Raw genomic sequence first — 26,333 nt, forward strand, 5'->3', positions numbered from 1 at the left:
CATTTATATACACGCAAGCAATTACATAATTTTAGATTACATCATAATCATAATAAATTTGTCCAGTCACTACATCTCCTCCACCCTTAATAAGTCCATTTATCAGGGGTTTCCTTGTCCGGGAGGGGTTTCGCCGAGGTTCTGTGGCCGAAACACTAACAGGGGCAGCACTAGTTTCTTTGCTTGTATTTGGCCATATTACAATAACACTTTCTTCTTCCTCTTCCCCCTCCTCGGTGGAGTGAGATGCAGGTGAAATGTCACTTGCATTCAAATCAGTTGAATGTGACACACTTGTGTTGGATTGCTGTGAATAGCAGACTCTCAGTTGATCAATGTGTCTCTTCCATGTAAATGTTTGGTCATGTAAAGTAACTGTAACTTTGAAATTTCAAGGTCCTGAGCAGTCCACAATCTTACCATTGATCCAACGTGGTCCTTGTCCATAATTTCAATATCACCAAGGTTAAATGATCTCTGTTTTGCACGTTTGTCATGACTATCTTTCTGCATAGTCATAGCAGTATCAACTCTGTCGTTCACAGTAGGATTTAATAAGTCTAACACAGATATGAGTTTTCTACCCATAAGTAATTCAGAGGGAGCAACACCAGTTGTAGATTGCGGTGTTCTACGATAACTAAACAAAAAAACGAGCTAATTTTTGTTTCAATGAACCTTCAGACATTTTCTTCATACCATCTTTAAAAACTCTAACTGCTCTTTCAGCTAAGCCATTTGTCGCAGGATGATATGGAGCTGAGGTTGTATGTCTGATACCATTTTGCTTCAGAAAATATGTAAATTCAGAACTTACAAAATTTGGAGCATTGTCTGTCACAATTCTTTCTGGGAGTCCAAATCTTGCAAAAACTTCTCGTAAACATTGAGCGGTTGCAGTAGACGTAGTAGAGGACATTGGAAAAACTTCTAACCACTTTGAATGTGCATCAATGATTACTAACCACATTTGGCCTAGGAACGGACCTACATAGTCAATATGTAATCTTGACCATGGACGTGTTGGCCACTGCCAGGGAATAAGTGGAGATGTGGCTGGGTTGTTTTGTTGACTTTGGCAAGAGGAACATGAACGAACCATAATTTCAATTTCATCATCTGTTTTAGGCCACCAGACAATTCCACGGGCTAAACTTTTCATTCGAGTAATTCCCGGGTGTCCACTATGCAATTCATGAAGAACTATGGTTCTGCCTTGTGGGGGTACAATTACTCTATTAATTCAGTTCTACGATTCCAGTAAGGTTTGAGAGTTTCATTTTTCACAAAGTTTGGCCAGCCATGCTGTATAAAGTTAAGTACTTTAGAAAAGCATGGATCTCTAGAGGTGTAATGTTTAACTTGTTGAGCAGTAAAAGGTCCATCGTCAATTTGTTCTAGTAACAAAACAGTTTCAGGTACTGCAGGTACTTCTGAAGGAACAACAGCTAACGGAAGGCGGCTTAAAGCATCTGCATTTGAATGAGCTGCTGTAGGACAGAAAGCAATTGTATATTCATAGGCAGCTAAGGTGAGTGCCCAACGTTGTATACATCCAGAAACTTGAGATGGATCAGCCTTTTGTTCTTTGAACAAGCTAAGTAAAGGTTTATGATCGGTAACTAATGTAAAATGACGACCATACAAATAGGAATGAAACTTTGTAATGCCAAAATACATGAAAGCGTTTCTTTTTCAATTTGTGAGTAGTTAACTTCGGCAGATGTAAGTGTACGAGAAACAAACCCAATTGGCTGTTCAGTGCCATCACTCATACGGTGGGCTAAGACTGCACCAATACCATAGTTGGAAGCATCACAACATAACAAATTTCTTTAGAAGAGTCAATGAACTAAAAGTTGTGAGGATAAAAGTAAATGTTTGGACTTTTGAAAAGCACTATCTTGTTTGGGTCCCCAATGCCACATTGAGCCGAATCCTCAAAACATTTAATAACTCATGGATGCAATTACACAAAATCTTGAAATTTGGCTCATTTGCAGTACCGCTATATAAAATATTTCAACATCTTTTTGTTCAAATGTTTGACATAATATTTACAGCCAATCAAAATTTTCACAATACATTTCCTATTGGGAAGCCATATAAGTACAGTGTCCATTACAGCCCTTTCCCGAACTTGTAATGGAGCCAAACCGTCCAGTTGACACCTTTGCTGTTACCAATAATCACTGATCTGGTTGGCTGAAATGTTAACTTTGTTGAGAAAAAATCCAATTTTAATTTTTAGTTGTTTTTCAGGATTCAGCTCAACGTGAACATACTATAGTGGGCGTCACGTGCTAACTGTTTTGATCAGCGTTAAATAGAATCGTCGTACTTTTCTATGACCTCCACGAAAACACCCGCCCATTATACAATTGTCTCTTCATACAACATGGATTCTATTCCCGGTGAGTGCGAAGCCTTAGGCCTTGTAGTTTTCTCCTCGGTTTCTCAAACATTATTTATTTATTATTTATGACATCATTTTAACTGCATTTCATATTATCTTTAATACTTGGTTGCATAATTAGCACTTGACAGTGACCAGCACTGAAGCAACATCATGTGCTGCAGCCTTTGGATTACCTAACCTAACAGGAACTGGAGACTTTAAATGATTACTTAACCTAGTGGCTAACAATAAGGTGAAACAGAAAAGGGCCAAAGCCGGGAAAGGAAAAAAATCCCTCCTACCCCAGGATTCGAACTGCAGGCCACCCAATCATGAATGTCTAGTCGAGCACCACACTCAGTCTCCTCCAGGAGGGATGGATTTTCTTCCTTTAAACCTGTCTTTCTTTGGGTACTGATTTGTTTGATCATAGGCTAACCTGCATGGGGTTAGTACATCTATATGGTTTGATCATCCACTGGAGGTGCCGCCAATAACTTGTAAGAGCAGCTTCAGCTATCAACTATAGCTGAAGCTGCTCTTACAAGTTATTTGCTATTCACTATGGCCTATAGTAAGTTGCAAAGCTTAGATTTAAGAAAGTGTTCTGTTCCGTGGTTTAGTCCATGATTCTGTTCCTTTCAATTTAATTTAATTATATGTAATGTACAGGACTCGACAAGCGAGTGTAAACGTAAATAAAGGTGTAGTGTGTGTGCAAATATTATTAACAGTTAATTAGATTTTTAAAGTTTTGTAATGTTGTACAATTAATTATAGTATCTGGTAATTTATTCCACAGTTTAATTGCATCGGGGTAGAAGAAATGTTTAAACGAATTAACTCTGGTAAATGGTTGCTTAAATTAAATCTATTTGAATGTCCTCTGGTGGGTAAATTATTCCTGATAAGTGAGTTCCCTATATCAATTTCAACAAGATTATTAACAATTTTGTAGATCATTATCAGTCTCAGGTTTTCCCTTCTAACTTGAAGTGTTGGGGTCTAGCTGATGATGGGGTCTAGCTCGATCCATAGAATAGATCGAGCTAGACCCCATCAATTTAATCTCTTCAAGTTACAGTCTGCTAGGTGGACACGCAGTAAAAACAAAGTAGCTATAGTGAAGCCTGATGACTAATTTCTGCCACAATATTTTTAGGCCAATATACACTTATAGTGACGGCAAGAGTAAATTTATTTTTTACTCTTGGTGATGATGGTTACTACCTTTTTGTAGTGATGTGAGTATTGTGACAGAAAGTAGTAGTGAATTTCATTCATATACTCAAGATAGAATACAAGTGTAGCTAGCTAAATTTATGGATGAATCACTGATTGGCATGCAGGCTAAATGAGCACCCCCTCAAAAAATAGCTATAAGCTGAAGCACACAGATACACTAAAAATAATAAGGTGAATTACCAGTTCTGCAAATAAACCACAATTCAGTATATACTGTCAGTTTTATTTTGAGTGCAAACTAAGCAATGAAATTTATAAATCTGTCCTTTTTATTTCATTACATAAACCCTGGGGACCATTTGCGATGAAACACAGTTGTGTGTATCTTATTTGTATTGTGTAGCAACATTAACAACATTAAAAAGGTATACTATAACATAGAGCTAACTGGTCAGACGCTTCAATTTTGACTGAAGTGTCACAAAAGTTGGTCTAATTGCTGCATCTTCCATCCAGCATTCTCTCATGATCTCATAGAGGTGGTCTGGACAACCAGTTGGACATGGCATACGATAACCTGTGCATACAGCTTGTACTGCTTCAGTATTACTCATCGTTGAGTATGGGGTGCTACCATGAGTGATTAACTCATATAGAAATATACCAAATGACCACACATCAGATTTAATGGTGACAAGATTATATAAAAAGATCTCTGGAGGTGTCCACCTAAGAGAAATTCTAAGATCTCCTCCAGGAACTTGGTAAGTATCCACATTATTGACCCGAGCTAAACCAAAATCTGCAAGTTTACAAACAAGATTTTCGGATACAGAAACATTTCTGGTAGCAAGGTCTCGATGAACACATTTTTTCTCTTGAAGGTAAATCACTGCAGATGCTATTTGTGCTCCGATGTCCATTAGTTGGGGAAGCTTTAGAGAATGACCATCACCTCTGAGGTAGTCTAATAACCTGCCATGTTTCATCAACTCTGTTATGATGTAGATGGGTTCCTCTTGTGTGCACACAGCATACAACTGGATTATACTTGTATGTTTAAGCTGTTTCATAAACTCCGCTTCTTTATGAAGTCCAGAAACATTACCTTCTACGGGAGTCTTCACTGCAACCGGGGTTTTGTTGTTCCATACTCCTTGCCATACTTCACTGAATTCACCTGTCCACAACTTCTTGTTGAGAGTGATAGAGCTTCGTTCAACCTCAAAAACTTCACTTACTTGGTTTAACACATTTGCAGCTGATGATGGCTTATTGTGCAGACAAGGAGCCTTCAACTTCACACACAAGATATCAGCTTGTTTGCTGTAGTAATCAACTAACTTGGGAATATCTTCAAAAGTCACTTGTGGGGTTACATAGAACCCTCCACCATCTAGTTTGTGTATCTTGTAGTGTTTGATCTTCTTTGTGTCTCTTATTGCAAGTGTGTAATTGCCGGGTGAAGTGTCACTGTTACGAATGAGAAAGGACCCATAGACATTGAATGGCTGCATCAGCTGCTTCTCAGCATCTTTCCTTGTGGTTGCTCCGAAATACCAGCTATAAATAAACATACATAATGCTACAATATTACTGAGTAGAATGTACTACATTTTTATGGTATCAACTTACTCATTGGCATCAAGAGACTGCAGTTGCTCAATAAAATTGCAAGGGATATATCCCTTCTGACCAGTGTGTTTAGACCTTGCATACCACCAGTCTCCCATGTCAGTGTTTATGATATAGAGCAGGTCTCCTTTCCCAAAACTTAGATAGTTGCTTTCTGTAGATGAATAGTCCCATTTTGCAACCCATAATGGATGTTGTAGCTCCTTCTTATAATCAGTAGTACCCTTCTTGTGTTTCTCCTTCTGAGATGATTTTGTAACACCATTTACTACTGCTTGACCTTTCTTACTTGTAGCAGTTCCTCTTGAAGTGTGATTATCTTTAGAAACTACTTCTTGATTCTGTGTAGAACTCTTTTTACTTGTGTAGTTTGATTCTGCTTTGTTTGCTTCATCAACAGCGGCAAACTTATGATGACGATGAACCTTCAAGGCGCAATCTCGACATATTAAACTACTACAAGTCTTACAGTACAGGTCTAGTGTTTGTTTGGTGTGGGTCTTGCAATATTCTAGCTGTCCATATGCAGTCGGTGATTGTTTCAATGTGGACTGCAAATGCTCTAGTCTGCCAAGCCCTCTTCTGTGCTCAAACTCTTCAATTGTTATTGTTTCATGTTCTCTATAGTTCTTCCATTTTCCATGCACTTCATCACAACTGGGGCACAATGAGTCCTGGCATTTCACACACCACGAGACGGCAGGAACGTCTCCCTCACATTTTCCACAACCCGTCAGTACAATCCCAGCAGCTGAATCATCATCTTCAGAACTGCTGGAAGTAGTGTCACTGGCGGCATCATGATCTTCTCCTCGCTCACTGAGAATTCTAATAAGGCGTTTAACCTTGCCAAGGAAATTGTTAGGAATGGATTCTACATCCTTCTGTGTCATTTGTGCGGAGCATAACGGACAGCATACATCATTATGCGTTTCCTTGTCTTTTTCTATCAGTACTTGTAAACTTTCCTTCATGCATTGCTTACAAAAGATGGTTTTTGAGCCAATAAAAAGATCTTCACAAAACGAACACTTCAAGTCTTCCGCCATTTCCCAGTTCTATGTCTAGGCACAGCTCGAGCAGTCGAGGCAGACACACAAAAACGATGGGGGTTTTTCCCAGTATAATCCATTTTACGCGCAGCGTTTCTATAAGCGCTTGAAGTTTGAGAAAGAACGGGATAGATTTGAGGGGTGGGACTGGGAAGAGGAAGAAAAGTGCCAAGTTTTTGTTTAATCAAAGCTGTTAAAATCATATTGATTGATTGATTTATGATTTAGCTAGCTAACACTCTGGCTGAAGCATCCCCTCCAAAATTTTACTAGCTATGTGCTAGCTAGAAAGATGGTATACAAGCTACAGTACAGGTGCAGTTGCATCTAAAGCATACATGGGCAATGAAAACATGGAAAGAGTGATAAGAGAAGAGCTAATCTCTTCTAGGAATCAACAAGAGGGGATTAAAGGGGTAAAACTGCTTAAATAGCTGCAAAAAAACATCGTTAAATTAACTTAGATAAACACTCAACTACTCTAATAAAACATTCATCATTAACATTCTTTTAATTAAACTATAAAGAACAAAGACCAACTTTTAGACCCCTTGAACTTCAACAACTTTGAACTCAAACCACCAGCCCCTACATGGGATGGATGCAAAAATATAAACTAAAAATTGACACAGATACAAGACAAAACACTGGACACAATGCAACAAAACTCTAAGAAGGCAATTACAAAGATGATCCAGCAAGCAAATTACATGACAAAAATAAAAAAGAATGATGGTCATTAATAGCAGCAGCAGTAAAATTTTCATTATAGGATAAACTGTTACACAGGTGCTATAGCAGAGTCCGCTTTGGTGTCTGGATGGTGTGTTAATAGGTTGTGCTAAGTAGTTATGCATCATGTCATATGGTATCATATGCGTCATGTCATATGGTATCATATGCGTCGTGTCATATGGTATCATATGTGTCGTGTCATATGGTATCATGTGCATGGCATACAAAGAAACAAAAGCAATGACAAAAACAGTTACTTACAATACAAAAACAGGTAAGTTAATGAAAAAGTGAAATTGTAATGAAAGGCAGCAACTTTAGTAAGGCCTGGTAGCTAGCTATACAATACAGAATAACATTCCAAATGAAGGGTGTGTTCACAGAGAACGAATATTGGTAAGAACTAAAGAGGGACTATTGAGAGAGGATGTTGCCTGGTATAGGTGGAATTTAGGTTGTAAATTGAATTAAATTGTACGGAGTTGTGCAGAATATTAAGGAATGAAACACAGAGGAGATCTTTTGCATTAAGCCACTTTCAAAATGATAATTAGCACTAGGGCTCAAACGAATATTCGGAGAATATTCAAATATTCGAATACCATTTCTGGTATTCGAATATTCGTTTCAAAGGAAATATATAACATCAGTGTGTAGAGTACGTGGGATTCTTGATCCTATATAAGCATATCTATGACATAAGTGATCAAATCATGTTGATTCTGAATTGCATTAAAAAGACATCAGGTACAACAGGATTATTGATATCTCATCCATACCAATGCTGAAAAAGAATATTCGAATATTCGGTAGTTGTGAGTAAAGAATATTTGAATAGTAAATACCACTATTCGTTTGAGCCCTAATTAGCACTGCTATGAGGACTGAGGAGCATGTGCCAATACTTAGATGTGTTGCAGTTTCTGTGTACTGTAAATTGCATCTGTCTCTTTGTGTAATTTCTAGTTTTCTATAGTGAACATGACAAGGACACATGCAGGATATTTAAAATGAAATTTCTATGTTGACTGACATGTTATACTCTTGAGCTTTCTAACCTGTTCTGTTAATATTGGCTGACTGCTTTATTAAAATATTTTAATCATTTCATTAGTCAGTGGTAAGATTTTACATGGTGACTAGTTTATTTAAAATTCACACAGTCAAAATAAAGTTCATGTGTAACAATTAGTACTTCTTGTGTGTAGTTAACAGCTACTGATGTTACTATAGTTACAAATCCACACCTATGTACATACTACAGCAGAACCTCAAGGACCACATGGACACTATGAAGTGTGTAAAATCACTGCAAAATGATTTATATAATGCATTTTGCAAAACAAAGTCAACTCAGAATGCTCACTACTCTAATAGAACAATCATTTTCTGCTTCCAAAAGTTTGGATAACTGAGGTTTCTGTGACATGATTCCTATACCAGCAGAGCAGAACCACTAGTGCAGTTACAGTAAAATCATAATCTTTACAATGTATAATTTCAGCCAGCAATAAAGCACATACCAAATGCATGGACTTAACCAAGTACATAATCTACCTATTTGATTGTCATATGTTTTTCATCATATTTTAATGTGACAGTGATAATGATTGCCCTGTTAGATAGTAAGTGAATGTGTTATAGTTAGCACACATGTGAACAAACTGCTAATGTCACCATAGCAAGTAGGATTGTGCCAAATGCAGTTATCACCAACCCCAATCCATTAGTGTCTTGTATCATGACACTGCGCTTGTTCAAGGGCTGCAGATCACGATAGTTCATCCTCAATGGTTCACCATCTGCTCCACTGACAGAATTACATAATGGGGTCAGAAAAGCTGACGGAACTCTGATAGGATTTCTCAACATAAACCACTGTACCACTTCATTACATGGTGGTGTTGTGAGGGAACCTTCGTAGTAATAGTAGCTCAAGTCTTCAGGTATAAAGTCCGAGAGTCTGAGTCCACTAGCTGTGTTAGCGTCACTGTTTTCCTTTGGTAAATTGTTCAATAGCTCCATCCATACAGTAGCATCAAGGACCAGACCTGGGTCGTCCACAAGCCACACCCCCAGCACAGCAAAGGCATCACCACTGGTGGGGCTACCTGTGGTCTTCCTAGTGACAAAGTGTAATTCACCAATGAAACTCTGACCGTCCAGGCAATGTTCGGATCCGTTCTGCAGTGACCCCCAGTGGAAATGAAATTGTTGGAGGATGTAAGAACCTCGATGATTATCAAACACAGCCGCTGCAGTGGAGCTGCTGGGACTGGGAGTAAACTTCACAGTATGTCCCGTATTGGTCCAGTCGCCGTCAAAACGTTGGTCAAAATTGGTCAGTTTGAGGTCAATTAAGTTGGAATTTTTCACTAGATTGTTTGTGATGATATCGATGGGAGATTGACGCTCACCACCGCAGAACCAATTTTGTACAGATTTCCATGTTTCACCGCGGTCCTTGTAGTCCCACAAAGCATATTCGTGCGAATTCACTACTAATATTGATGTCATAAACAATAGAAAGGTGAAAAGCATTGTTGCTGTGCGTTGCCAAAATGCCATGATGGGAAAAACATTTTTGCCGCGCCTATTAATCATTAGTGAAGAGCGACTGAAAGAATTAAACCTTTATTCTCTTTCTTGTAGAAGACAACGAGGCAACTTGATAGAAACGTTAAAAATTTTAAAAACCACTCAAACATTGATCCTAATAGTTTTTTCACCCTAGCTAGCTATTAGTCTCGCTTGGCCAGACCGCTTTTTTCCGTGTATTGGGTGGGGATAAAGCCAATATACGGAAAAAAGCGGTCTGGCCACGCGAGACTAGCTAGCTATCAATTTCATACTGAAGAGCTAGGTCATGATTACAAACCCACTCCTTATCTGATCCAAATTCTTCAGCAATTGTATCATTGATTAATGGAACAGTGTACTTTATTTTATTTATTTATTATAGTTTACCCCCAATCTGTGCGGCTCAGTTAATCTGATTGAACAGACTCCGCAGACACATGCAACTGATCCGCAAAGGCAAAAGGCCTCTATTATTTACTATTGTTGATTTGTAATTTTTTGTTCATTACATAATACTTATATTAGTCACCGAACACTTTATCTCTGCACACCATGCGTACCACAGCAAAACATTGAGCACTTCAGTGTAGAGCAGTCATGCCTCGGTGTAGAGCAGTCACGCAAACTAATAGTTACGTAGCTATACTGAATAATTGGCCGTATATAGGATAAATAAAGGTATCTATGAATAAAAATCCCAACATTACAAAGCCTCAACTAGAAGAAAAGCCATCATGAATGATGCCGGCACACTAGTACACAAAAAAATGTAAGCATGTGAGTTCTCGGACAACACATGACCACAAATAGGACCACAAATGGAACTGATGTGGGCATGGCAAGAAAAGGAAAAAATACAAAACTAAAATTATAAGATACAACTGATATAAGTAGCTACTAACCTAATATTAGTGTTCCACTTCTTACCAGAAAATCTTTCTAGAAGCCAATATACTGGCAGAGGCAGCATTGCCTAGACATCTCTTATGAAAGACTTTGTTTGATGTACTCAACTCAGGATGAACAAAATTTATAAATCAAGCAGACAGATTCTTGATTGTAGAAAGCTGGTAGTGGCCCAGCACTGTTATCTCAATTGTCTTATAGTAATTCAGTCGAGATATTCAAGTTTATTCTGTTCCCTGTCTTGTGCAGCCTGAATATGCTGAGCAGAGTCAAGAGGGCAAGTTAATTCCAGCAGGGAGATAGATTGGCTCTGGGAATTGTCTATCACGATGTCTGGATACCGACTGGATGGTAAGAAGTTATTAGTAGGTCAGCTGGAATGGTTGTTTGGGGGCATTATGGTAACCTTGACGGATGGAGTATCAGCAAAGACCTCAGTAAGTGTAGAGGCAAGAATGGAAAGAACTTGATTGTGCCTGTAAGCAGGGGCGGATCTAGGATTTTTCCACACTGAGGGGGGGATAAGGACATGGGTGATAAGAAGCATCTATAGTGTCTACAGTCAAATTAATTATGGTATACATTAGTGTTTGAAGCACACTAGCATGCCAACCTTGGAGGTCTGGGAGCATACCCCCCCAAAATGTTCGAATCCTGGGGTTGGAGGGATTTTTTTCCTTACTTTGGCCCCTTTTCTGTTACACCTTATCAGTCAGTCAGTAAGTCAAGTCACTAGGTCTAAGTCCTTGAAATTAGGTTAGGTAATCCTAAGGCTGCAGCACATGTTGCTGTCAGACCTTCAGTGCTGGTCACTGTAAAGCGCTAATAATAATAAAAAAATTAAAAAATTTTGAAGCTTAGGCTCTCTGTGATTGAATTTGAGAGCATTTTCAGAAGTTTTTCAGACAATGTCATTTTGCTTTTTAAGACTGAGCCACATCATGATCTTTTCACCTGTAACTAAGCATTACAGAGAGAAAAACCATCATGAACGATGAATACGTACAGTACAACGAAACAAAAAAAATTGTAAGTATATGTGAGTCCTCGGACAACAAACAGGACAACAAATAGGACCATGAATGGAACCAATGTGGGCATGGCAAGAAAAGGGAAAAATACAAAAATATAATATACAACTGATATAAAACAGTATAAATGAATCAGCCTCCTCTTTGCATCTTCTAATTTACTCTGTCTCAGAGGTGGAAACAGATAAATCTAAATAGCAGTGGTTTAAAAGTGATGTTGACGCTAAGACCACATGCAGCATCTTGTTCACCTGATCCATGGAATGGACTAGCTATACTGTTGCATGGAATGGCGAGTGGAATGGACTACTTTGTAGCTATAGTAGCTGCAGTATGTTTTGTGCTTCTCTGCGTTCTTCTTGTTTATCAAAGGGTATAGTTACTACCAATAGTCCTGTAGATATGCAACCGGGATCATCAAGCAATCAAGAGCACTGCATGAATCAAGCGATCAAAATGTCCTAGAAAGTGGTGAATTAAGCAAGCTCTTAAACAAAACAAGAATTTACAAAAATATGTGCCGTAAATTCAGGGCCGCCAAGAGGGGGGGGAGCCTGAAAGGGGCCCCCTGGGGCCCCTTGAACACTTGTTAAAAGATCGATATATTCTAATAGAGCAGTCTAATAATGCATTAATTTAGGCTAAGTACAATCACTACAATTTACTCTGTTGTACTATATACTCCATATGGAGGTTTCTGTACAGTAAACAAATAATAATAATAATAGAACACACATGCAAATATGTTAAGGAACTCATTAGTGTAGTTTTTCAGACATTCCTAATATTATAATTATGCAAAACTGCAGCATGACCTTAAACTGCTATAGCTTTGGTGTGCAGTGTTGAAAGATATAGAACTCCAGTATCACTTGGGCTCGGTTGCAAAATGAACCCATGCTATGCATAATTTATGTTGTCATTCCATTTGTATCAGTGGATTCATGCATGGTTCCTATACCAGTGGGATTTACAGATGTCTGTCTTATGCTGCATGTCTGTTTCCACTATAGTTATAGCTTTATCTAGTATACTAGCTTCATTCCAGGGGTATGCACCTATTATTATAAGGCATACATCAGGATTAAAAATTCCTGATTATTATAATGCAAGAGTGCAATCGACCAGATCTTACTCATCTCTTACATTTCTCAACACCATTTATAAACACTAATTCATATAAATTTAGTTATTTCCCTAGGACAATTGAAGATTGGAATCACTTATCCCATGCATTTTTAATTGAATTAGACTCAGTTGATTTATTTGTAGTTAATGTAATTGTATGTAGCTATATGTAAGTAGTTAGCTAACCATAAAGTATGTGTGTATTTGATTTTTTTCTTGGGGCTGGTCCCCCTGGACGCATCAGTAATTATTACTGGCTGTCCAGTACAATATAAATAATTATGCAATTATACTATTTTTGCATTAAATAATTTGCTGAGTTTTGATTCATTAAAATATTGAAAGTCTGGGGGCTGCATGCCAAGATTCCTGCTTCTGGTAACTCAATATTGCTGTTGGAAACTGCATGACCCCCTTCAAGAATTCTGACTACGTCCCTGTATACAGAATGAGAGTGGCTGTTATAGCTACCTAAAGTTGCATGATTTAATTTTGTGCAGGTGCTGGCCCAAACATATACACCACATAAATCTATAGTTCAACATCCTAAAAAAATACCCCTAAAATTCAATCTCATTGCACTGTTCTTTTCAAAAAATTTCTGGGGGGGGAGGCATGCCCCCCATACCCCCTAAATAAAGCATGCAAACTGAGTGTGCATACAGAATCATGTTCATACTTGGCTGTCGGTTCAATAGCCAGTACGGCTTATTGAATTGACTTTGGTTCAGTATCCACTGCCTAACCACATGATGGATGGATCATGGCAATAATTACAATGTACGTAGTTACATAATTATGTATTTATTGGTATATTTATTTTACAGATAATTTCACACTAAAATTGTTGCCAAATGCAGTCTCAGAGCATCTAAATTTCAAAAATTTCCTTGGGGGGGGGGCATGCCCCCAAACCCCCTAGCACATGCACAGTGCACTTTGTTATATATATGTATGTCCACCTTCTAAACTGGAAACCCCTTTATAAACTCCTAGATCCGCCACTGAGTTTAATCACTAGAAGTTACTATCTTTTAGTAATACACCTTAATTGTTTCAGACTTAAATTTCACCTATACTGTATTAATTTATTTCTTCAATTTAAAAAATATGACTTGTTTCCAGAAACCGGTGAAACCCCCTATAGAACCACGCCTGTGCAGTGTATTCACAATTAGGGTTATTATGTCATCAGTCATTTGGAAGCTAGGGAATCTTTGGTGAATCACTATACAAATTTGTTATAAGTTTTCACCTGCCGAAAGTTCAGACCAAAAATTTTATTTGCCAAAGTTTACTGACAATAATGTAGAAACTATAGTTCCCCCACTAGAGGGATTTGTTTACAACAAAATAATACAAATAAAACTACACAATTGAAAATTCAAATGAGTCAGTTCCAAGTAAGATCACAAGGTGACAGTTATTACAACAGCCATATGATCAGTGCTAGACCCACCAATAGGGTAGCACCAAAGGAGGTTACTGTAGAAGACCCACCTCCACCCTGTATCATTACTTTACGATTGTTAAGTGCCTGCGTCTGACGATGGTTAATACTCAGTAGGGTCCCATCTATCCCATTGACTGTAGTACGCAATGCATTCAGAAAAGCTGCCGGAACTCTGATGGGAGTTCTCAACATAAACCATTGCACCACTTCATTACATGGTGGTGTTGTGAGGGAGCCCTCGTAATAATAGTAGCTTAAATTAGATGGCAAAAAGTCTGAGAGTCTAAGTCCAGTGACTGCATTGATGTCATCAGCCTCAAGTGGTAGCTTATTCATAAGTTGTTCCCATACGGTTCCAGCAATTTCCATAGTCTCGTCACTGTCAAGCCAAACACCCAACACAGCATTAGCATCACCATCAGTAGGGCTTCCTGTGATCTTCCTGGACACCATGTGTATCTCACCATTGTAACTACGACCATCTAGAAGATGTGCTGACCCACTCTGCACCATCCCCCAGTGAAAATGGTACTGGCTAAGGCTGTAAGTACCTCTGTGGTTCACGAACGACGCCATAAAGTTTCCAGTTGGATTAACTTGTTCAGTAAATCCGTTATTTGTCCAGTTGCCATTCAAGGGTTGATCAAAGTTGCTTAATCTGAGGTCGATCAAGTTTGGGTTCCTCACCAGCGATTCTGTAACGATGTTGACGGGAGATTGACGCATACCATCGCAGAACCAATCATCTACCAATTTCCATGCTTCTTGGTCAGAGTAGTTCCAAGCTTGGCTGGTGTCAATTGCTTGCGAGTTAGTGGTCAACCCTACCAGCAGTAGTAAAACGCAAAGTCGCACACCCCTCATCGCCAGTCACTCATGTCACTGCGAGCTTATTTTTCAGAGTTCAGACCGAGGTTCAGACCACAACTCGAACCACACAAAAATTCAAGTTACCGCAATATTGGTCCACTTTCGGTTGGGCGTGGCAGCGTCATGGTAAAAAGGACACCGCGCATTTTTTTTTGTGGGTTTTCCGGAAAATTACTGAAAGAAAATTTCACGGGTAGGGACAAAATAATGCCTAGTTGACGTAACAAGCTAAGAATTGGGAGACCTCAGCCGGCCTCACCAACTTCGAATTCGCTGATCAAGCGGGTTCTTTATCTCAAGAGACCATAAAAGTGGAAACGTGATCACACTATCCTGCAAAAGTTTGGCATGATTGCCTCCACCAGGAGAATTGATGAGGAGATATAGATTCATTGCCCACTTCACATAAATCAGGGAATCTCTTTGAGTTTGATAGTCATGTGGAAGTTGGATGACAACCATGATGGCACCTCATCATTGTCAACCTGAGCCCCATTCCCCACCCCCGGGGGGTCCCCATACACCTACTGGGGATTTGACACTGATCTGCATCTTGCCCCACCCCTGGGCGCTTTTGACGGCGGCAGTTTGCTGAATCAAAAATTGTTTTAATGGGTAAACAAATCCCCCTCTTTTGAGGTGGGGAGCAATATATGGGAGATAGCTAATTATAGACCCAGGCCTTAGATTACTAACTTTTGTCCATGGCTTATTTAATTTTAATTATACTGGACAGTTAGTAATTACTGATGTGTCCAGGGGGACCAGCCCCAAGAAAAATCAAATACACACGTACATGATTAGCTAACTACTTACATACATGCAATTACATAACTACAAATAAATAGACTATCAATTGTTCTTGGGAAATAACTAAATTTTGTTCACAGTTGTCATCTTTCCCTATATATGGCTTGTACTCTTTATTTGCTATCTAAGAGCTGATGGATCATTTGGATAACTTTCAATTTATAGAAGATTCTACATTCCAGCAATACCTCTTATCACCTGCTAGGTAACTTGTTGAAACAGTATAATCTGTTGGCCCTGACTGTACTTGACAACTGTATAATATAAACCTGCTGGATTTTTGGGCTCTTGCATGTACTAAATGCCCCACAAAGGATACATCTGGAACAAACATGTAGGGAGTTGATCAGCAAACTATAATTTATTTTTTAGTAGCTTATTGAATATGTTTCCTTCAAGTTCCTAATTGCCATGTATGTCCCTCCTTGTGGTGCTGCTGTGTGTGCGGGGCAGTATAGCCAAGTCCCTCTGGTAATCGAAAGGTTCCAGGTTTGATTCCCAGCTGGGACACTTTGGTATTGTTGTTGTTTCCTTGAGCAAGAAACATTACTCACACTGCTCCAGTCTACCCAGCTATTAAAAATGGGGACTTGGTGCCAACTGAAGAAGCAGCCCACCCAGCTGTAACATCACTGGGTAGCTGGTGTAAACTGGGAAAGCAAATGCTCAACTGTCTATGTCTCACATAGCAGGTAAATGTTCAGGTGGGACTTTGGGCGCCCACACTTTCACCTGTGAGACATGGTACAGCCTCCTGTGGGTTACTAGTCCTGCTCCAGGAGGGCATACCTGCGCTGACTCGTAGCACCTGAGTAGTACACAGGTGTCCCAGTGCTGGCCACTGGGCAGCATGACTGCATAGCAGCAGCTGAAGGCTTTGCTTGCTTGTGTGTGTGCGTGTCTGTGCAAGACAATTTCACAATCTTGGGTATGGTGTGTACAGGGGACAGATACACACTCTGTACCATTATCAATATGTACCTTTCTTAACAATATCACCAAACTATTTCAAAGACTTAGGATAGCATTCAATGTTCAGCATATCAAGACATGATGTACAATCCTTCAAAACGTTGTCAAAGAGAGGAAAACATTTCTTAATATTACAAGAATACAAAGAATATAGTTGGCTATTATGTGTACAGAAAGCATATTTTATTGCCAAGTAGTAGTAGTAGTAAAACAGTTTAATGAACTTCTCCATTAGGCCAAGAAAACTTGATGCTTAGATTCTCAACACCTACCCACATCATTTTCCACCTACCTGAATCAAAATTCCTTTACTAATGAATAATGAATGCCTGCACGCCATCCATATTAAAATTGTAATGACAGATGAGAAACAGGAATTGGCTCTACCTCATACATGCATTCATCAGCCATATATGATTTATTAAATAAATAACAAACGGCAGTTACACTTTACAACCTCTTACAACCTGTACACAATTAGTTTGTTCCAGTTTTGTCAAGGATAGAAGCAAGCAGAGCCATTCTCAGATACATTCCATACTCAGCTTGTCTGAAGTAGACTGCTCTTAGGTCTCCATCAACTTCAACACTAGAACAGAGAATGAATAATTCACATCAAGTTGTATTTCAGAGATCACATGACAAAAAAAGGCACTAGACATTTAACTTTAAATTACATGGATTTGGAGAATCTACTATGCGCAGTTTATATACTTTCATACTTTGATTATCAAACCATTTTCTTGGGGTGTAAATAGAAACACACACACATAAATCATTGCACTCTAAAATGTCAACCTTTCTTCTACCAACAGAATGCACAGGATAGCTCACCTGATCTCATTTACCCTGGGTAGAGGGTGCATAATGATCATACGAGATTTAGCTAATGTCAGCAACTTGGGAGTCAAAATGTAGCAGCCCTTCATCTGTACAACAATAGTGGATATGAGTAATAATTTGTGTGGAGAGTAAACACCTTCTCATATTCTTCAGCTGATGGGAATCTCTCCTGTTGTATTCTGGTCATGTACAGCACATCTGTGACCGGCAATGCTTCTTCCAGTGAATGGTAAGTTACCTATATAGCAGAGACAATGAACAACTGACAATGATACAATAAAAAAATTTCACTAGCAATGCACAAATAAACACAAAAACCTTGGTCAGTATAACATCTAGTCACTTTGATTGGAGCAAAAATTTGCTGACTATATGGCAGTTTGTATTAATGGTTTGTATGTAATTTTTTACCTGTATACCTACCCAATAGCCCAACAGTCTAAGCAGGCAGGCAGTACATAGACAAAAGTGTTCAGCCATATTTAAACTGAAAGTTTATTTATTGGCTATAGGAGATTCCATGTGCTCAGTTGCTACGGAGAACAGCATCTACTTTTTATATGCTTTGTGACAGCACCAATTTATATACAAATGTTCTGTTTCATCATCTTTTGCATAGCACAAGTCTATAGGTAAAGTCACATCAAAGAAAGGGTTATAAATGTGATGAGTGTGGAGGTATGCATGCTCACTTTGTGGGGTTAGTTTTGTGGCAAGTAGAGAGAACATTGATATTTGGTACCCAGAAAACTTCAGTAAAATTTTGGTTAAAAGCTTGTGAAACAACAAATGAAAAGGCTAAATATTTTCTTGGTCAAAACAACCCAGATAACACTAAGGTTTAATCCTTGATATTTTCTTTGGCCCTTTTCTGTTACACCTTATTGTTAGCTAGGTCAAGTACTGTTCTTAGGTTTCCAGTTCCAGTATGCTAGGTTAGGTAATCCGAAGGCTGCAGCACATGTTGCTGTCAGACCTTCAGTGCTGGCCACTGTAAAGCTTTAATAACAATAACAATATTTTTACCTGGTTAAGTTTACCAGTTAAGTATTCAGACAGGGAGAGAAATGACTGTTTGAATAGTAGTTTAGGCATACAAAAGGTAAGGAATCGACTGAACTTTTGTTCCAGCTCTGGTGACAGGTTTTTTTTGTACCCTGGACCCTTTTGTCACACGGTAATCCCTAAGTGTTATTTTTAGTACATTGTCAATAAAATAAGTGTAGCATTAGAGATGCAAAGGTCACGTACATGCATTAGTATTGCATAATACAGTAGCCACGTTTACCTGTTCCAGTCCTGCTTCTTTCACATACTCACACACATCCTGAGGCATGCCCAGGCTTGGTGGACTGACATAGTGCAACTTCACCTTGTACCTGGTGAGTAGTCGAGCCAGTGAGTGAACTGTGCGGCCATGCTTGAGGTCTCCAACCATTGTAACCTATAGCAACAATCAAGATTATGGAGAACTATTTATATTATACTGCACTCTACAAAGGGAGGGCTTTGATGCAACATCGTAAGCACTGGCACTCAGCAAAAAAAAAAAATCCACAAATGCAGCATAAGTTAAATTCAGCTCTCTACATGACATAGATCTTACTATTAATCCGTTGACAGTTCCAATTTCTTCTCTGATGGTGAAAACATCCAACAATGCCTGTGTGGGGTGTTCCCCTACTCCATCTCCAGCATTTATCAGTGGCTTAGTTGCAACACGACTGGCTTCCTAAAACAGCCACACCCACTAATAGTGGATCACCTGATCCACACAATGACTCACCTCTGCTGAGCCGTACTGAGGATGACGCAGCACAACAGCATCACAGTAGGAACACATCATGCGAACTGAGTCTGAAATGACACCATTAATTCAACCTAGTAAATCATAATCTATTGAGAACCAAGTTTCCAATCAGATAACATGCTGTGCAAAGTTGCAAGCATTGTTGCCCTTTCTGTTAACCTCTTAAAGCTCACACCTCAGTTCTAACAGATTAGACATTCTCAATACATTTAGTAGGGTGAACTCATCTTTCAAGGCCTGGGCTATCAAGCAAAATCTCCCCCCCCCCCCACGCCACAATATGAACTCATGACAAAACAATTGTCTTCAGGTACACAGTTGAAAATAATGTCAAATTTAGTGATAACATTTTAATGCTAGGATTAAGACAGACAAGTAGACTACTTGATCAATTATGGGCTGAATAAACTGGAACCTATCAATAGTGGGACTGGCTGGCTTTGATGAAAGTTAACTGTTATAGGTTACCTTGTGGGCCTGGCTGGAATTTATTTGTCATTATTTCACAAAAGAAAATTCAGTATGGCTGACAAGACTAAAAAGGAAAGAGGGTCACGTTCCACTATATAATAAATACATACCTTCTAGGGATTCTCCCTTTTTCACAGAAGACCATTCCTTGTTCATCGTGATTACTCCACCTCCGAGACGTTGCATGGCTGCAGCAAACGATCCAGATGTCCGGGTACTCGGCTCATAGAACATCAACCCCAGCAGCTTGCCCTATGTAAGTAGGAGAGGTGATCACACATCTCACATGATCTTCCTTAAGCTCATGTGACCAGACTTTCCTTGCTATCTTGATGATGTTAATACTCAACAAGATATGGCCTGGTAAAGTTCCACTAGTGCTTTCATTTTAAAAAATTACCAGTGATCTTAAATTACATTTCAGAATGCTTGGATCACATATATGATCAACGCGTTTGGTCTATTTTTCAGTAGGGTCAATAAAACAACTGACAGCAAAAGATATCTGTAGTGTATGTACTATTAGGATTATATATACTGTACATGTACTTGTAATGTATGTGTAGTTTTATGGTGTTGTAATGTGCATGCGTGATAGTCGTGATAATAAGTGAATATAGAGTTAACAGTGTGCTAATGCGAATCCCTTCGAATCCTCCTTGGTCACAATCATTACAACTGGCGACAAGGTATTGACTTACAATGGCAACATTTGGCCATCTTGAGGAGTTTAACCCTCGTAAAGAGACTATTACCAGTTACCTTGAAAGGATTGAACCTTATATTTTCTAGCAAATGACATCAACGAAAAGAAACAAGTTGCTGTGTTTCTCAGTGTTATCAGCGGTCAAATGTACACCTTGCTAAGGAACCTACTGGCACTGGCTAAACCTCACGATCAGAGTTTGTCAAAGCTACTTGAAACGTTGAGGAAGCACTATGAACCTAAGAGAGTTGTAATCGCTGAGCGATAGTTTTCATCAACGCAACCAAGGAGTGGATGAGTCTATAGCTGAGCATGTTGCTGAACTGCGTAAATTGACACTCAATTGCGATTTTAAAGATTATTTGGACGAAGCGTTGAGGGATTGTTTTGTATGTGGTTTACGAAGTGAGGCCACCCAGAAGTAGCTCTTGACTGAAAGTGAGCTAACCTTTACTCACGCAGTGGAAATAGCGAAGGGAATGGAGGCAGCAGACAAGAAGTCTCGCCAGTTCAAAAGTGCAACAGATGGCGCCGTGAATAAACTTACTGGTAACCCCCCTACACAGCCGTGCTTCCTGCTTCCGTTGTGGTAAACAAAATCATAAGGCTTCCAGCTGTTATTTCAAAGAAGCCACTTGTCACGACTGTGGTAAGAAGGGACATATTTCCAAAGTATGCTGTTCAGCAAACTCCAAGAACCCCACCCAGTCAGTTGAGAAATCAAGACATAGACTAAATCAGTCAAATGAGAGACTGATGGTGGTGAAGGGCAAAGGTCACAATTTGTTTGGTTAGCACAATTCCGTTTAGACTGGAAAACTATTGGCTAATACCTCGTTCACACGAGCACGCTTACCTGGTTCGGCTTGGTTTGGCTTGGATCGGTTCGTTAAAAATTGGCGTGTGAACAGGGGAAATACCAAACCGTTCCAAACCAAACTAGCCTGGCTACACAAACCAGGCTACTCGCTTTCGCACGGTTTGGTTTGGTTCGTTCAGTGCTGTATGAACAGCGAACCGTGCCACAAAGAGGGTTCAAGACACCAGCTGTTTCACACGTGCGCGAGTATTCTTCTTTGTTAACGCACTTTGATTTAGCGACTGCCACTCCTGATGGCATACTGGAGCAAAGAGGAGACCTTCAAGCTGATTAGCATATGGAGTGAAGAAAACATACAGGCCCAGTTAGAAGGATGCAAAAGAAACCGTCAAGTTTACACCAAAATATCGCGTGAGCTATCTGCAGCTGGCTACAATCGCACTTATGAACAGTGCCGGGAGAAATTAAAGAAACTTAAGGCAGAACACAAGAAAATCAGTGACAAGAGAAAGCAGACAGGGGAGGGAAGGTATCCTGAATGGGATTACTTCGATGCCATGGACACTGTGCTAGGGCACAAGCCATCTACACAGCCTGCTGTAGTGGTTGACACTCTAGAGTATTCCCAAGTGCAGGATACTCAAGATGACGAGCAGACGCAACCAGAAATGGGAGCCACTCCTACTAATCTGGATAGTTCCAACAACACTGTTCCCAGTCCAACCAGCACCGATGTCACTGATGCTAGTGGTGATGTAACAACCACTTCTCAGGAGCAAACAAAAGGGAGTGATGGAACGGCGATTGAGAAAGCAACAAGCAGAAAACAAAAGGAGGGAAAGGTAGATAAGGCAGGAGAAATGATGGATAAATTTATTGGAATGCAAGAAAAGAGTGATAAGATGTTTATGGAGCTTGAGATGAAGAGAGCCAGGCTGGAAGAGAAACAGATAGAGATGGATGCGCAATTGAGAAGGGAGGAGAGAGAGTTTCAGCTCCAAATGACGAACATGTTGACTCGCAACAGTCGTGGTATGTTGCCACCTGTTGCTCCATCATACCCCATGCATTCTACTTATGGGTATGATGGCTATGATCCAGACGCCACTCAAGATGGCTTGTAGGTGAACATACCAAACAGTAGTGATGACTTTGTTAGGTATCATGATTCATAATGTTTGTACATGCACATGTTGGTGAGTGTTGACAACAAATATATATGTGTATGTGCAACCATAGATAATGTATGCGTTCCTACTGGATTGGAAACGCCAGTTAAATTATTTTCCTATCCTAGTTACGGTGAGCCAAACATTGGGAAATTTGTTGAGTGGCTGTTTGGCTTTCTCTTGCTTGTTTGAAGGCCGGTTCAAAGGCGTGGACATTCCTTTTACATTGTTTATTGTGTTGCGTTGTGTACTGAACAAGAACACAGCGTGTCTGTGGGCACTGGGAGAAATATTGTTTGCGACAGGTGACAATGGCAGGTACGCACCAGCTAATAATTCAACAGCAGTACTATTAGCCAACTTCTCGTCACCGCATTTACACAACCAAAGAAATGTGTGATACATTGAAATAAATTTTATGCTTCAGTACTGCTCAGCTTGAGCTAAACAATAGCACAAAGTAGTGCTTGTTTTCTGAAGTTTTATCGAGGCAGTGGAAATATACAGTGAAGCAGTGAATATCTAGCTAGCCTACTACACTCTGCCTGCTACAAGTGGTGTAAACAGCAGCAAAGAAACAATGCTACACTTTCTGTTTCTTCAGGAAATTTGCACAACCGTTTTGAAACACCATATTTCACCTTTGAACCTGAATTTTCTTACGCTATTGTTTACTGCCCTCCAGCGTCCCTACCCAGTCCAGCCTCCAATTAGTGTAGGTGATAACTAACCCAGCTGTAAACAACAAACACTAATTTACTGGTTACAAGAACAGCGAAATCTTCCACCTGTCGAGGCCATAAAGTTTACGCGCAGCGAAACGAGGATGGCCTATGACGTCACTACGTAAATAATACGGGCGTTTCCAATCCAGTAGGAACGCATACATTATCTATGGTGCAACGCTAGTTACTTTGGAAATAACTAACTAGCGCATTTCTTATGATATGTGGTGACCCAGCTGAGGTGTCTCTGGTTGTCGCAGTTGGAGGTTGGTCATACTCACCTTCGCTAACGTGGAGCCAAGCATCATTGAAGTGCTCATGGTGAACCTCACATATATTGTGGAGTACACATGTCGCAGCAATTACGTGGGGAATATTATCCGTGTTCATGTCATTCCTCTTTAGTACACGGCGCCATCGTGCTTTGAGGCGTCCAAATGCATTTTCAACCACTATTCTGGCTCTGCATATCCTGTAATTATAGTTCCGCTGGTGTGCAGTCAAGTCAGAATTGTGTGCAAATGGTTTCATGAGCCATGACTTCATAGGATATGCAGAATCCCCTATCATGTACAGTGGAACATTCACTCCAGAAATAAGTACTGATTTATTTGGAATTAAGTTTCCATGTGTAATTTTTTGGTATAAATTAGAATGTGCAAAAACTCTAGCATCATGGACGCTTCCAGGCCAGCCTATGCAGATATCCCGAAAGCGATAGTTAGCATCAACAAGTCCCTGAACAATCATTGAATACCAGCCTTTCCGGTTATAATAGTCAGTGTGTTGTTCACTGGGAGCACAAATTGGGATGTGGCACCCATCAACAGTGCCAAAGCATTGTGGTACTCCCCATTTAGTTTTAAAATCATCCACCACACGATCCAAGTCATCACCAGATGGGAACTTTATGTACTCCTTCATAAGCACCTTCACAATAGCTCTGCATGTTTCGTGTACAATTTCACAAACAGTTGATCGACCAATGCCAAACAAATGAGCTATGGTACGATATTCTATTGGAGTAGCCAGACACCACAGACAGACCGCCACTCTCCTTTGTACTGTCAGTGATCTCCGCATAACTGTGTCACTTCTCTCCAACTCTGTTGATAAGCGGTCACAAATATAAAGAAATGTTTCTTTACACATTCTGAAATTTTGTAGCCAGTCTTGGTGAGTAAAAGATCTCATTACCACATTATTCCACCATGTGTCAGACCTAGCCATATTATGTATGTAAATTTATATAATTATATATTGTGAACAGTGTTGGTGTACAATCTCTTTGAAACAAAATTACACACTGGGCACACATACAGAAAATAATTATTACTTCTACACACATATCATCAAAAATCAAGTTTCAAGTTGGTGACATTGCATTACTGTAGTACCTTGTAGGAACAACCCAGTACCGTCGTTCCACTGGTGGTGAAGACTGCAGGGTGATAGCGAGTGCTATTAGAGCACTGCGTTTCTTCGCTCGCTTGCGAAGAGCATCGATTCGTCTTCGCGCTTCTTGAAGACGACGACGCCTTGTTTTCATTGCCTGTCATCTTGCAGACAATGTTCTGAGCCACACAAGGATATAGCAACACAGGAAAGGGTCCATTGTAACGTGACGCACAATGATTTTTGCAAATGTTTTATAATACACGCTTATAATTTCCAAACCGAACCGAACTATAGTAAGTCGTGTGAACCTGGCGCTTTTTGGGACCGTTCCGAGCAGAGTCGAACCAAACCAAGTAAGCGTGCCCGTGTGAACACAGTGTTAGCTACCCTTGAGAAAAGCTCTACTACTCTTGAGATGCTCCTAGAATGCTATGCAGATGTTTTTACTGATGGATTAGGCTCAATACAACGTTTCCAGGCCAAATTACATGTGAAAGACAACACACGCCCAATGTTTCAGACTGCTCAGTGTTTCAAGGACCAAGACCAGTACCATTTGCCATTAAAGGAGCACTTGAAGATGAACTCAAACGTCTAGAATCAGCTGGCATAATTGAGAAAGTGTCACACAGTTATTGGGCAGCTCCAATTGTAACAGTTCCGAAGGGTGATGGCAAGCTCCGAATTTGTGGGGACTACAAAGTGACTATTAATCCTCATCTGGACATTAATCAATACCCCCTTCCAAAACCTGACGACTTATTTACTTCATTGGCTGGAGGACAAAAGTTCTCAAAGATTGATCTCACTCAGGCTTATCAACAAATGGTCCTTGACGGGGAATCCAGAGAATTTGTTACAATTAATACACATATGGATCTTTACAGAAATACCCGTCTACCATTTGGAGTTGCCTCAGCACCAGCAATTTTTCAACGTACAATGGACACTATTTTACAAGGGTTGAGTTATATACAATGTTATATTGATGATATTCTTGTTACAGGTGTTGATGATGAGGAACACCTTCGCAGATTGGAGGAAGTTCTTGACCGATTGAGGCAACACGGCATCAGAGTGAAGAGTAGCAAATGTTCCTTTTTCAAGAACTCTGTCGAGTACCCGTGCCATCGTACTACAAACACTGGACTCCAGACAAGCAGTAAGAAAGTTGAAGCTGTTCAGCTGGGCACCAAAGCCAAAGAATGTCCGTGAGTTAAGATCACTTCTGGGATTGTTACATTATTATGGCAAATTTATCTCCCAAATCTTGCTACTTTGTTACACCCCTTAAGTGCTTTGTTGCAGACAGGTCATCAATGGCATTGGACAGCAGAATGTGATGAAGCATTTGTGAAAGCTAAAGAGCTACTGATGTCTGCTACAGTCCTAGCACATTACAATCCTGACCTACCTGTACGTCTTGCAGGAGATGCGTCTGCTTTGGAGTTGGGGCTGTCATCTCCCACATCTTTCCTAGTGGAGGAACGACCAATTACATTTGCTTCACGAACACTTTCATCTAGTGAAAAGAACTATTCTCAATTGGAAAAAGAGGCTTTTCCCTTGATTTTTGGGCTACAAAAGTTTCACTAATATTTGTATGGGAGAACATTTACACTTGTTACTGATCATC

At 39.7% G+C, this 26,333-nt stretch overlaps 3 protein-coding genes across 3 annotated transcripts in view; all 3 read right to left on the reverse strand.

Annotated features, from left to right (window-relative positions):
• Positions 1–3,941: 3,941 nt before the first annotated feature.
• Positions 3,942–6,342, reverse strand: LOC136243104 (tyrosine-protein kinase-like). Its single transcript, XM_066034621.1, has 2 exons — positions 5,219–6,342; positions 3,942–5,146 (listed from the first exon to the last, which is right to left on the reverse strand). Exons 1-2 carry the CDS (start codon positions 6,265–6,267, stop codon positions 4,027–4,029), a joined length of 2,169 nt encoding a protein of 722 aa, XP_065890693.1. The 5' UTR covers positions 6,268–6,342; the 3' UTR covers positions 3,942–4,026.
• A 2,123-nt stretch (positions 6,343–8,465) lies between these two features.
• Positions 8,466–15,071, reverse strand: LOC136242294 (uncharacterized). Its single transcript, XM_066033702.1, has 3 exons — positions 14,080–15,071; positions 13,372–13,391; positions 8,466–9,637 (listed from the first exon to the last, which is right to left on the reverse strand). The coding sequence occupies exons 1-3, from the start codon at positions 14,965–14,967 to the stop codon at positions 8,650–8,652; spliced, it is 1,896 nt and encodes a 631-aa protein (XP_065889774.1). The 5' UTR covers positions 14,968–15,071; the 3' UTR covers positions 8,466–8,649.
• A 2,096-nt stretch (positions 15,072–17,167) lies between these two features.
• Positions 17,168–26,333, reverse strand: part of LOC136243087 (multifunctional protein CAD-like) — a 34,876-nt gene continuing 25,710 nt past the window's right edge. The window contains exons 39-45 of the mRNA XM_066034601.1: positions 19,990–20,131; positions 19,385–19,455; positions 19,205–19,330; positions 18,887–19,042; positions 17,735–17,836; positions 17,590–17,684; positions 17,168–17,344 (exon numbers count right to left, since the gene is read on the reverse strand). Coding sequence (XP_065890673.1) covers positions 17,233–17,344; positions 17,590–17,684; positions 17,735–17,836; positions 18,887–19,042; positions 19,205–19,330; positions 19,385–19,455; positions 19,990–20,131 — 804 coding nt within the window. The 3' untranslated portion in view covers positions 17,168–17,232. The remainder of the gene's footprint in view (positions 17,345–17,589; positions 17,685–17,734; positions 17,837–18,886; positions 19,043–19,204; positions 19,331–19,384; positions 19,456–19,989; positions 20,132–26,333) is intronic.

The sequence above is a fragment of the Dysidea avara genome, chromosome 13 (genome assembly GCF_963678975.1).
Source record: "Dysidea avara chromosome 13, odDysAvar1.4, whole genome shotgun sequence".
In the NCBI taxonomy this organism is placed as follows: Eukaryota; Metazoa; Porifera; class Demospongiae; order Dictyoceratida; family Dysideidae; genus Dysidea; species Dysidea avara.

Excerpts from the sequence above, each read along its gene's own strand:
- LOC136242294 (XM_066033702.1), bottom strand. The coding sequence starts at position 14,967 with ATGAGGGGTGTGCGACTTTGCGTTTTACTACTGCTGGTAGGGTTGACC. Across the intron at positions 13,392-14,079 it reads CACTGATCATATGGCTGTTG|GCAGTGGATACTGAACCAAA; the intron begins TAATAACTGTCA and ends TCATGTGGTTAG. Across the intron at positions 9,638-13,371 it reads GCAGTGGATACTGAACCAAA|GTTTAATTCTTTCAGTCGCT; the intron begins GTCAATTCAATA and ends AAGAGAATAAAG.
- LOC136243104 (XM_066034621.1), bottom strand. The coding sequence starts at position 6,267 with ATGGCGGAAGACTTGAAGTGTTCGTTTTGTGAAGATCTTTTTATTGGC. Across the intron at positions 5,147-5,218 it reads CAGTCTCTTGATGCCAATGA|CTGGTATTTCGGAGCAACCA; the intron begins GTAAGTTGATAC and ends GTTTATTTATAG.